The 13,585-nt window shown below is 46.0% G+C and overlaps 1 protein-coding gene across 1 annotated transcript in view; it reads right to left on the reverse strand.

Annotated features, from left to right (window-relative positions):
• Positions 1-2,837: 2,837 nt before the first annotated feature.
• The window catches only part of LOC138259465 (uncharacterized), a 215,348-nt gene continuing 204,600 nt past the window's right edge, over positions 2,838-13,585 (reverse strand). The window contains exon 6 of the mRNA XM_069207226.1: positions 2,838-7,529. Coding sequence (XP_069063327.1) covers positions 7,392-7,529 — 138 coding nt within the window. The 3' untranslated portion in view covers positions 2,838-7,391. The remainder of the gene's footprint in view (positions 7,530-13,585) is intronic.

Genomic DNA, 13,585 nt, shown 5'->3' on the forward strand with positions numbered 1-13,585 from the left:
GCATTAATTATATTTTTGTTTTACAGCCTCCCCCCCCCCCCCAAAAAAAACCCGCTGGCTGTGCATATAAGCAACGGGGTTTTACATTGACAGTACAGCTTGAAATGACATGTGTTTGAACTGAATCAAATTGGAAACCGCGTCTGGTTTGCTTATGTCGTGCATTAATGGGTTTATTGTTTTCAGCACCATTTTTTCTCAAACGAAGGCGGGTGGCTCTGAATCTGATGCAATTGCTAGCACAGCAACCCGAGACTAGTGTTTATCTGACTCAGGGAAGCGCAAGGTCTGAAACTCTCTTCCTTCAGGCTCTGCTACATGACTTTTTTTTTTTTAGTAAAGCTGTACTTTTGCCTTGTTGCCCTAAACATTCCTTAAAGGACCAGCGGCATTAATGTCTATATCATTTTTTTTCAGCTGAGCTGTAATAACCTAATTTTCTCCTATAGATCCCTTTACTGATGCAACTAAGAGTGACACCCACCCTTGCTCTGTTGTTGTCCTGTGTTGCTTGCCCGTACTCACCTTCCTCCTTCTGTAGTTCGTGTGGCTTGCCCCTCCCTCCGTCTGTTGTCCATGTTACCACCTCCGCTCCACCATATCAAAAAAAGCGATATGACAAAGACACCTCTTGCCACATCATAGTGCTGCCTCCATGTTGTCTCTCCCCTATAGATGTTGTCTTACCAAAGTTGTTGACCATGTTACTTGCCCCCACCTGCCCTTGTTCCAAGAGTTATTGGACTTTTTTTTTACTTTCTGCCACGCTGCTGTACAAGATGGTTAAAATACTGACAAAGTCAATACAAAGCGAGTAGATCTTGCCAATTCCTGCTTTATTTTTACTTTTTTTGTTTTTTTCGACGGCCTGGCAGCTCAATTTTCTAATGATACAGTTCTCGATAATGCCCTTTCACACGCTTTATATTTTTTAATTTGCCAGTCCAAAATGGGCATCCACCATCTTGGAATGGTAAAATAAAGTTTAGAATAAGGCTGTTGCAGCATCATGATGCATTCTTACACATGCATGGCGATGCATGTGCTCACATGTCATCAGGCAGTGGATGTGATTTGGCTGTTTTTTGCCCATGCTATTTAGCATTGGCAACATGCCATTTTTTTAGGTTTAAGCCAACCAGTTCAGCACAGCTGTCTGATCTGCAAAGACTTCTTGAGGACATTCGGAAAGCTTCCCTGGGAATGCATCCCACCCATTGCTTATTATTAACTTTGTGGTTTATAACTCACATTTGCTTGCTTTCTAATTGCTTGTTTTATTTATTTATGCTGTCCAGTATGTCTTTGTCCCTCCTTTGGAGCAAAGTCTGTTTACTGTATTCTTCCACAAGTGGTCATTTTCTGTAAAAGGTCCCTTAAATTGTGTTCTTATCGTGTCACATTTGCTATGCGTTTAAAGAGGTAAAATGTCGGGCTCTGTCTTCTGAGGGAGCTAGGAGTTTATTTTTTTTCTCACTGTAAAGTATGAGGATTTATATGACAATCATGCTGGCTACTGGAGGTGTCCTGGAGCAAGGATATAAGATCTTAATTTTTTCTAGCACGTAACAAAATTTAAATGTCTGTAAATAAACTGTGCAAATATTTCAGAATATATTAGAATTAAGAAAGTACTAATGAAGCACAGTTTTCTGGAATTCTGAAGTGTGGTGGAAACAAATATTTTATACAATCTAAATAAATGAACTAGGTGATGCCATTTCCCTAAATTAATGTTAGTGCGCTGTATATTTCTATCAGTAAATTTGTATGTCTGAGCAAATGTAGTGGTCATTTTAATTGCAAATGTGTTGTCTGTAATGGCACTGTGCTACCATTCCATGCATACTCCACTCTACGACACTCTATGCCACACCACGCTACAACACTCTACTCCATGACACTGAAAAACTCTACTCCCTCTAAGCTATGCCACTCTACTCTGCACCGTTCCACACCACTCCACGCCACTGTACTCCACTCCACTTCATGCCACTCTGCTCCACTCCCTCCACTCTAGCCCTTTACTCCACTCTACAGCACTTTACTCTATGACACTCCACTCTACAACGTTCCACTCTACTCTCCTACAGTCTGTGACAATCCACTCTGGCACTCTACTCCATTCTACTCTACTCCACTCTGCAACACTTCACTTCACTCTACACTACTCAATGCCACTCTAGGCCATTCTGAACCACTTCACTCTAAGCCACTCTACTCCACTCTTTGCCACTCCATCCTATGCCACTCCATTCTACGGCACTCCATGACACTCTAAGCCTCTCCACTCTATGATATTCTGTGCCACTTTACACTGCTCTATGCTGCTCCACTCTATGACACTGTACTCCGCTCTATGCTATACCACTCTACTCCATTTTACGGCAATCCATTCCACTCTATGGCATTCCAGTTTACTTCACTCAATAACACTTTACTCCACTCTACACTACACCACCCTAGGCCCCTCCACAACACACTGATCCACCCTATGCCACTCCACTATTCAATACTCCATCCTATGCCACTCTATGCAACTCCATTCTGGGGCACTCCACTCTGTAACAGTCTACGACACTCCACACCAATTATTGTAATAAAAACTGACCTTCTGAGAGAACAGTGTATATAAAACCCCTATTTCAGAAACCCATAACTACTACCTTGAAAGAGAAAAAAGTAACATTTCAGATTAAGCAGTTCAGGGCGTATATTTACACGTCATATAATTCAAAAGAAAAAATCTGAAACAGTGTTTGCACGTGTTGGAAAACCTTTTTATGAGGGCCACGACGAACATGCACCCCGATGTAAAAAATCTTTGTCACCACGAGTTTCCAGTTCGAGACTTTTATTTATTAGTACAGTGTATTCACCACTCCTCAGTTAGAGGAGAAAACATGTTATGATTACAAAATAAACAAAGGGGATGTGTTTCCCACATTAGTGAATTTATTTATGAAATTATTGTCCTTGAACATTTTTTGACTGTTCTTTATTAAAAAAAATACTATTTTCGGCTTTGGTTTCCTCAAAATATGGTGGCACATTTCCATCATAGTAAAGTTGTGACACGGTGATGACATCTTTTTGAATTAAGGGCCGACACATAGCAACAGCAGATGTATTTTTTTCTTGGCTTCACTCAAAACGGTGATATTGTTTTTTTATGAAAAACAAGTATAAAAATATGTGTTCTGCATATGCGTACAAGGGATCTAACATGCAGTTTGGATAGTGGATTTTATCTCCACCCTTGCAGCAGATTTACCTTCTCTAGTAAGGCATATTTGGATGTTCCACCAAGGTTTCTCTACTAGAGTGTCCAAATCAGCCGCTGGGAGAGTGCGCTGGGAGAGAAGATTCCGTCTGAATATTCATGAATGTCAGTCACTACTGGAGGATCGTCTACCAGCAAAATGTGGCCACTGGAATTATAATCCCTATTTAGAGATGTTTTGTTAGTACCCACACACTGATATTTCTAACATGGCTGCTTGGGGGTGAGGGGAATTCCCAGAATGTTAAGGACACTATACTTTGCTTCAAAGGAAAGTCCACCGACCCTGCATGACGGACTTTAGCAAGGTGAGAAAGCCAGACATGGTGGTGGGTTAGGCACTGTCCTTGTCAGATGATCAGCCACCATTTTGGCTGATTTGTCTGTGCATCGTGCAAAACAAACATCAGATTTGCTAACTGCTTAACTCAAAATCGAGAGGACAGCCTCTGCATGTTAAATGGGTCATTTTTGGGGTGAATTTCCTTTACTAATCGCCCTTTGAAACAGGCCACTGTGTTTTTTCAAAATCTAATGGCCTATTTTACAAGGTTTTGGCACAGGGCAGCGCCGCAAGGATTCCAGCTGCGCTGCCATTCCTAAAAAGAAAAGGGTAGGGGTGCACCAAATCTAAGGAATGCACTGTATCTATGAGATACAGCACATTCCTGCCCTCTTCTCCTGCTCTGGCGCACAATGGGCTGCCAGGAGCCAAACCAAGCCCCCTTGCACCATGGTGCAAGAGTGCATGTGTTCTAGAGATGATTGTTATTATGCAGGAAGGGACACCTGCCTGCACAAAAACAATCAATGGAGGTGTTTTCCTCCTTCTATGTGTGCTGCAGAATGCAGCACACACAGAGGAAAAAACGAGGAGAAATAAAGTTATTTCTCCTTGTTGCGTCTTTCTTACACCTCCCCTGGGTAGGCGTAGGCTTTTGATGCATTCCCATGTTTATAAAATCTGAGAATGTGTCAAATGCCATGGGTGCTACATGGGAACACCCATTGTAACGCCTGTGGAATGCCTATCTATCGCAGTATGAGGCAACGCAGAGACTTGTGCTGTGTTGCCTCATTCCATGCCTGCAAGGCCATGAAAAGCCACGCAGGGTGGCTTTACGTGGCCTTGTCGATATGGCGCTGCAGTGTGCGCCACAGGAGCGTCAAAAAAGTGACGCTCTGGTGTTGCAAGGGGCCTTGTAAATACGCCTCTAAGTTTGCATCGCTCAAACTAATCTAAATTACCTTTGAATCAGCCATTTTCAGAATAAATGTCAAAATATTGTCCTTGTGGTTTGATTTCGTCTATGGGTGGGCGAGCCTTGGAAGAATCTAGCCTAGCTCTAGGCCCCAATTAAAAGATGCGACAGAGAAGAGCCAGGGGGCTATCTTCTCTCTACCTCCTTTGTGCAGTTTCGCAACACAAAATATAACAAGGAGTATCTTACAGTTTGGAGGACAGCTGCAGCAACTCAGTACGAGAATGGATAGAATACAAAATAAATGCATATTTCTCCTCCCACTGCACTTGCAGTTTTTTTAAGCCTTCTACTGGGTGATTTATATGGCGAGTCTTTCAATGCTTGTGCTCTGGCTCTTCGGGACAAGCCAGCAATCTGGCTTTTCTCTTGCTCGTCTCTCTGTATGGGTCTGGTGGCTCGCCTCCCTATAGTTATCTTTTTATGTACCTAACTTCAGCATTTTTAATATGGCATTCACATTAATATGAACCTTTATGGACGGGATCCATAAGGAAAAATACCATCCCTCCCACCACTCGCTGGCAAACTCAGGGCTTGTTTTTAGAGTGCCTCAGTACAGGCTAGAAGAAATACCACTGTGAAGTCTGCAACGTCTACCAGGCATGAGCTTCTTCCACCCTGTCGAATGTCAACCCACTTAAAGAGTGTTCAAGGGTGACCGCAGGGTCTAAAGTGGCAGGACGAGGAACAGAAGGGAGAGAAGTATTCATTTTTCCCTCTGTGCTTGATGTTGCCATAGATAAACCTAATAAAACACCCCCCTCTTCAAGCATGAAGCAGCAGGACACTCTGATCCTCTAACCTGCCATCTGTACCACACATCACATATACAACACCTGGGTCCTCATTTCGAGCGACCTCTAAATATGATTTTGACTGGCAACATGAGGTGCGGTAATACCGTGTTAAATCCTGTTGACAAATCCTCCGAATCATACCGATGGCTTTTGAGTCCGGAAATGGCCCGGGATCACAGGCTGGTATTCGGCAGTCGATGCAGTACTACAGATTTGTGCATTTTATAACCCATTACAAAGAAGTCAATAAGGAATTCATTTGTGTTCCCCTGGTAATACTGCAACCCTGTATTATTATAGATATCATTGATATTGGATATACTAGGTGTGGCATTACTTTTTCTGGAACATATTCTTGCAACAGCTAAGTACAGGTGTGTTCACCTTTTCTCAATCCTTCAAGATACGGCTTTTTAAGAAAGCCGGTGACCTATCAGTCTTCCATCCCTCTTAATTCTGGTACACTAGCACACCACCCCACTAGTCAGATTAAAAGCAACAATGCATAGAGCCTTAAGCGAACTATGGCCATATAAATACTGAAAACGGAAATCTAGGGACAGGATAATTGGACGATGGCTCACAATAAGAGTAAACAGCCTAAGAAGTTGTCCTTCCTCTCAGTCTGAGACACTGGAAAATGAGATGTGTGAAGAGAATTGTGTCATTCTAAAGTGGGGAGTCTCAGAAGCAGTCATCCCACCTTTATCCTGTAGGACAGCAGGAGGTCAGTGAAGTCAACCTGTAAACTGTAAAATAAATTGAATAATAATAAGGAGTCTAAAATGTGACCTCCAAACTGTCAAATAAATGGAATATTAAGGAGTCTAAACTGTGGGGCCACCTGTCAACCCTGGTCTGGAGGGCAAGAAATTAGGTCAGTCTCTATTCATTCAGACCTCGGATCCTCTGTTCAGACAGCGTGAAGGGTTTCAAATGGTACACATTTTTACACAAAGATCAGCATACTGCAATGTGAACCACTGCCACCACATCCTTTAATGCAGGCTAAAGGTTTAGCTGCTATAGAGTAATTCTGATTGTGTACAATGCTGAAAAAGATCTGCATCCACTGCATTAAGATTACACAACCTTTGACCATAAGTTACACAGATCCAAGATGGCGCCTGAAGCAGACTTAAACCCACCAACACCGCTGTTACCACAACTAACGCCAAAACAAGCAAATTGTGAGGCCCTTCAGAGCAAGTAGATTACAACTGGCTCATTTGGTGGGGGGGGGTGGTCTTCGAACGTTCTGCACCTGGCAATTAACATAGTAGAGGTGCCATTGGCCTTAATGCAAGCAAGGGAAATGGGCCCACATCCCTGGTGTAGTAGTAAAAAAACAGCTTTATTTGGGGTCCAGTGGGCCCCTTGTACCCCGGGCCCTGGTATCACTGTGTCTTCTCCAATATTGATATCTGCATCCTTGTTCAACTGGGCCTCATAAACTTTTGCCAGTCTCTGCTCCTGCCGTCCAAGGTGACCTGATCTTCGACTCAGTGGGCCTCAATCTGTGGTTGTGAACTGCTGAAGCAGGACAGCCATTAGTTTGTTCAGAATATTTTTCCATGCCCCTCCTCGATTTGGGAAGCGACTCAAACTTTAACAGCAGCAGCATTGTAACAGACCACCACTTTACAGTCCAAGCCACTATGACGCCATCGTTCGCTTTACAACTGTTTTTGTAATTAAAAAACACATGTGGCAGCAGAAAGGAGAATAGGAAAAAGGTCTGCCTGTCTGTCAGACTGTGTGGGTACCCCTTCCTCTCTAACCACAATCCCCGTCCGTCCGCCAGGCTTTATCTGCCAGTAAATGCGAACAGGAAGGCATTATTGCTTGGTCCACTGCTGTCTGGGAATCTTATTTTTACGGCATAAAAAAGTTTTTGTATCTGAAGAACCACTTTTCTCAGTTATAATTTATTTTAGAAAATATACTTTCTGCCAAAAAAATTAACTGTTCGAGTAGCAAGTTGTTACCAAAGCAGACTAAATCGCTCTGGTATCTGGCCTCTTTCTCTTTCTCTCTCTGAAAAAGTTAGACTAGTAAACTTCGGTTAAAGTCGTAAGCCATCTTCAGTTTCTTCTTGCCGCTGGACTGCATCCACTGCTGGAAGAAGGTCTGCAGGTGATGGGAAGGGCTGAATCCGTTCACTGGAATCGAGGTATCTGTCACCTGAAGACGAAGAACACAAGAGGCAGTTAGCTGCTGGGCATCATAAGCTTTAGTGATAACAATGATGCGGTATACGTTTGGCCGAATTGGAATTTACTGCAGTAGGATTCAAGAATGGAGACACCTGATTTATATGAAAAATGAAGGAAAACTGGAAGATTCCATCACTTTTTTGCAGAATGAATTGGTGAGTTATCATTTTTGGTGAAGCAGCTTTCTGTGAACAAAACGCTTTAAAGGAGCTGAAATACAATAGATATTGAGAGGACGCAACCAGTTACTGTGTAAAAATGCAATAATCTTATAGTTATATATGGCTCTCATAGTGAACTCTAGGGTTTATTTTAGTTTCTGAAAGTCATAACTCCTTGCTATGGCATCACAAAAGTTGCAGTGTGTTATCGGGAAGTTTCTCACTGAGGGGTTCTGAGTGACGTCAATGAGACAACGAGAGCGAAGTTCAAGTTGTCTACGATGTCACTCAGAACCCCAAGGTGAAAAACATCCACGAAATTAACTTTTTACCCATCTATAATTTTATGTCATACATGACTTCCAAAATCATCTGCCCTGTCTTCAACTACTGCACAGGGGCAGAGGATAATGGGACAGCTATCCATAACATGCATTCTCCTCCCTGATGCAAAGGTGAAAAATAAATCTTACCTGCTATCTAGGCCAGGTGACAGGGCTCTCCGAGAGCCTGTGAGTGTAGCTCTGCTTTTCTGCTTTGACTCAAAGTAGAAAGAACAGCTGAAGGATGGGTAAGGAAGGCAGAGAAGATAATGGGTTTCGGTTTAGGATCGCAGGTAGATATTTAATTTTCATATTTGCATCAGGGAGGAGAGGGCATGTTATGTATAGCTCTCCCAGTAACCTCTGCAGTAGTTTAAGGTGGGACAGATGATTTTGGGGGGCATATATAACATAAAATTATAGAGGAGTAAAAAGTGAATTATGGGTCTTTTTCCACCTCAAGGTTCTGAGTGACATCATAGACAACTCGAGCTTCGCGCTTGCCTATTTGACGTCACTCAGAACCGCCACTCAGAACCCCTCAGTGAAATACATCCCCATAATTCACTTTTACCTATCTATAATTATATATGTTATGTATAGCATCCACTGGAAGCCTCTATAATGTGCACCAGATTCTCAATCTGGTAATTCACTGCTATGACGTAGCAACAGTTAATAACAAAACTTCTTACTACATTCTAGGACAGGCTATCAGGGCTGCCTGTCAGCACATAGTTGCACGTCTGCTTTGACTGAAAGCGGACTGACAGCTGCAGGAGTTGGAAGGAAGGTAGGGAAGGTGGTGGGGTCTGTTAAGGATGGCAGGTAAGGTATTCGTTTTCACCCTGTGGTCAGGGGAGAGGTCATGTTATGTATGGCTCTCCCACTGCTCCTTTTCCTCAGCCTAGCAGTTATAAGCGGGGGCATAAGATTTTGGAAATCATACATAACATTAAATTACAGGTGGGTAACCGTGAATTACGGGGATGTTCTTTCACCTTGGGGTTCCAAGTGACATCGTAGACAGCTCAAGCTTCACTTTCATTGTTTATTTGATGTCACGCAGAACACATCGGTAAAAAACATGCGCATGCTACCCACCTATATTTCTATATGTTAATGGAATCAAGTAGTGTGAATAATGGATTCCAAATCTGGTTACTCACTGCTTTCAGATCGCAGCAATGAAAAATGAAAGTTGTTGCTGTTGTGATGTCAAACGGGGAAGATTTGAAGAGACCCAAGTGAAGCAGCGGATTGGCAGATGGCTCCTCTCTCTGGTCTCTGTATACACAAGAGCGGGCAGATAATAATCGTGGTACTCTTGTTTCGCCGACCACGGTTTCCCGTGGTTCATAGCTCCTCCAACACACAGAAGCAGCTTCTTGTTTCAGCTCCCAGAAGCCTCGTCAGCAGGCCAGGAGACATCCCCCTGCTTTGGATCTCGGAGGCACCCAGGCCCGGGGTAGAGACTGAGACCTTCAGATCGACAGGTCTGGGCCTCGGATGGTGCTGTGGGCCAAATACTTGCGGCCTTGAGAGCAAGGTACGGTGGCCCGCTGAAGAGAGTACAAAAGTCACCCCATGAACACGCGACTCAGGGACACCCACTTACATCCAGTATTTGTTGGAGACTTCGCCGCTCTCAGCTTGAAGCAGAGGAAGTTCTGTGAGGCATTGTGTTTGCGGCACATTGTAGACATCGAGTTAGAGGTGAGGTGGCTGGTATAGTCCCTCCGGGAGTGACTGATTTTGTGGGGCCTGTGAGTGATGTTCCCCCAACCGTTTGACTGTAAAGGCGTGAAAAATTACTAGTGCTCTGGAGATGTGCTAGGGCGCTGCAGGAAGCACTGAGCTGGATGACTTGGGAACCCTGCCTCTTGGCGACACACACACTGATCCGCTGTGGACCTAAAAGCCTGGCTCATAGAATTTGGGGCTGTTAGCATCTCAACACTGCAAATCGAGCTAGCTGTGAAGTTCCCTCATGGGTCTGGTTGGCAACTCTCTATTCTTCTAGACCAGTGGCAACCAATCAAAGCAGCTGGCCTCCATAAGAACGGGCCCCTGTTGCGACTACGCCTCTGGTTAGACTGCCGCTGGGTGCCGCCGAGATGCAACACCTGATGACTGTTCGGGGTGTAGAGGCCAGGCATAGGCCACCAACTGATTAACCTTGCACCACATCTACCGTAGCAGTGAATGTGTGGCCGCAATGGTGATCCATAAATCTAAAAAGGACTCCAATTTAAAGTACATTCAATCTAGAGCGTCCTCCAGGAAACAAGAGCTCCTTAGAGACCAGAAACACTGAGGAGAGAGTAGTAAGCCCTCTCCATAAAGGTTTACACAACAGCATGCATAAGTCTGCCCCCCCACCGATCAGCGTATTTATGGAGGACCTCTTTGGCAAGCTTGTCCTCTCTTAGGTAGGAGGGCTTGAAGGACCTGAAAGACATGAAAAAATTCAGAAGATCTAATATATGCATCTACGGGGTACCCTGTGTAGCTGAGAAGGGGATATTCAGGACTATGTAAAAAGACTGTTTCATCATGTACTCACTGTCCTGGCTGTAGAGGACATCCAACTGGAAGGGACGCCAAAGACTCGAAAGAAACTGGCGCCAAGATCAGACTCTGGACAACCACTCAGCCTTCAAAAACGCCATCCGCAGACACCATCAACTAATCCGAGCCGCGAAAAGAACTGCCTTCAAAGACCGAATCCACAACAACGCACACAGCCACAAGGAGCTCTTAAACGTTGTGGAGGAACTCTCCAACCCCAGCTCCAACGTCAACGACATCCCACCATCCCAAGACCTCTGCGACTCCCTAGCCTCCTAATTCCACCGCAAGATTGCAGACATCCACGACAACTTCAGCACCCAGACCCCCCTGGCAACCACCAACACCACAGATTCACCTCCGACCAACCTCCTGCTCTCCTGGACCCCTTCAACGACAACGACACCATGGAAATCATGAACACCATCCACTTCGTCTCTCCATCTGACCCCTTCCCTCACCACATCCTCAACAAAGCAAGCTCTGTCATCGCACCCCAACTACGGAAGATCATCAACAGCTCCTTCGAGTCTGCCACCTTCCCGGAGAGCTGGAAACACGCCAAGATTAATGCCCACCTAAAAAAACCAAGGCCGGCACAAAGGACCTCAAGAACTTCCGGCCTATCTCCCTGCTCCCCTTCCTGGCAAAAGTCATTGAGAAGGCCGTCAACAGACAACTAACCCGCTCCCTAGAGGAGAACCGCACCCTGGACCCTTCCCAATCCGGGTTCTGCAGCAACCACAGCACCGAAACTGGCCTCATCGCCGCCACCGACGACATCAGAACCATACTGGACAGCGGCGAAACCGCAGCCCTCATCCTCCTGGACCTCTTGGCCGCGTTCGACACTGTCTGCCACCACACCCCACGCTCACGCCTCAGCAATGCTGGAATCCGTGACTGGGTCATCTCCTTTCTCACCGGCAGAACCCAGAGAGTCCGCCTCCCCCCATTCCGCTCGGAGGCCACCAAAATCATCTGCGGCGTACCCCAGGGTTCGTCCCTCAGCCTGACCCTCTTCAATGTCTACATGGCCCCACTCACTAACATCGCCCGATCCCACAACCTCAACATCATCTCATACGCCGACGACACCCAGCTGATCCTCTCCCTCACCAAGGACTCCGCCAAGACCTACCTCCACGAAGGAATGAAGGCCATTGCCGAATGGATGAAGAGCAGCTGCCTCAAACTCAATTCGGACAAGACGGGAGTCCTTATCTTCGGCTCCACTCCCTCCGCATGGGATGACTCCTGGTGGCCTGCCACTCTCAGAACCGCTCCGACTCCCACCAACCACACACGCAACCTAGGATTCATCTTGGACCCCTCACTATTCATGACCAAGCAAGTCAACGCCATCTCCTCCTCCTGCTTCAACACCCTCTCCATGCTCCGAAAGATCTACAAATGGATACCCACCGAAACCAGAAGAACAGTCACCCAAGCCCTCGTAAGCAGCAAACTGGACTACGGTAATGCCCTCTACACAGGAACCACGGCCAAACTCCAGAAGAGGCTGCAACGCATCCAGAACGCCTCCGCACGCCTCATCCTGGACATCCCCCGCCACTGCCACATCACAGACCACCTGAAAAACCTGCCCTGGCTCCCAGTCAACAAGAGAATCACCTTCAAACTCCTCATCCACGTTCACAAAGCACTGAACAACACCAGACCAGAATACCTCAACAGACGCCTCTCCTTCTCACCCCGACCCGCCATCTCCGCTCCGCTGACCTCGCCCTCGCAACCGTCCCATGTGTCCGCAGAACTACAACCGGTGGTAGGTCATTTTCACACCTCACCGCCAAAACGTGGAACACTCTTCCCACCCACCTGCGCCAGACCAAAGACCTCCTTACCTTCAGGAAACTTCTCAAGACCTGGCTGTTCGAGCAGTAGCAGCACCTCCACACCCCACCTTCTCCCCTTCTTCTCCTCAGCGCCTTGAGACCCTCACGGGTGAGTAGTGCGCTTTACAAATCCCTGATTGATTGACATACTGACTTGTGTGCATCACTTCTCCCAGAATTAAGCTATCATGGAGAAGGTTTGCCAGTCTGGTCCGACCCTTTTTGAGGGAGCCTCAATCTCACTCTTCAAGGACTTGTCACCTGTCATGTTTCAAAGACAAAAGGAAACTCACACCTGTCCCCATCTTCCTGCAGAGCAAACAAGTGAAACACTGAAGAGCCCACTATTTCTACTTGCTCTTCACTTGGAATGGGGAGGCTTTGGCGTCCGCATCCTCTTGGAGGTAGCATCGATATTGGAACTGAAGGACGTGGCAGAGGCTGCATCCCCCATGGGGTCGTGCCTGGGGGAGAGGGACAATCAGTCACTGCGACGATCTGGTAGGTGGTCATAGTTTCCTTCACGAGGCCCTTGTTGAAGCCCTCCAGGGAGGAAATCCAGCAAAAGAGGAGGTCAGTTTCTGACAAACTGCAGATTGACAATCCTGAGACTATGGGCTGGTAGACTCTCCTCTGTTGGTGACGACGAGGTGGCATCTTTACTATCTGCACTGGACATCTTCTGAGATTGTGAGCAACCGCAGTGAGGGGCAGCCGACAAACATCCATGTAGGTAGTGGAGCGAGTGGGATGGAAAGAGGGGCATGGCTATTGTTCATATATAAGGCTGATCATGGACTCTATGGGCTGGTACTTTGGTCCTGTTTTCCCTTTGGAAACTCCAGTTCGTGGGGAGGTGTTTAAGCTGCTGTTGTTTTTGGTACGAGTGTTATACTCTTTGTACTTTTTCTCAGATTCCAACATAACTGCCTACCTCAATGCAGCATGAGTACTGAAACTCACCACACAAACGGCTGATAGACTGGACAAAGCCATCATGGTGCATGAGGTGATATCTGATATCGCCAACCTACACCACGGTTAAGCCAGTTGGCTTCAGAGCTACACTGCAGCCTTTTATAAGTGGTATATCCTCAGTTGGCCACTCTA

The sequence above is a fragment of the Pleurodeles waltl genome, chromosome 9 (genome assembly GCF_031143425.1).
Source record: "Pleurodeles waltl isolate 20211129_DDA chromosome 9, aPleWal1.hap1.20221129, whole genome shotgun sequence".
Classification (NCBI taxonomy): domain Eukaryota; kingdom Metazoa; phylum Chordata; class Amphibia; order Caudata; family Salamandridae; genus Pleurodeles; species Pleurodeles waltl.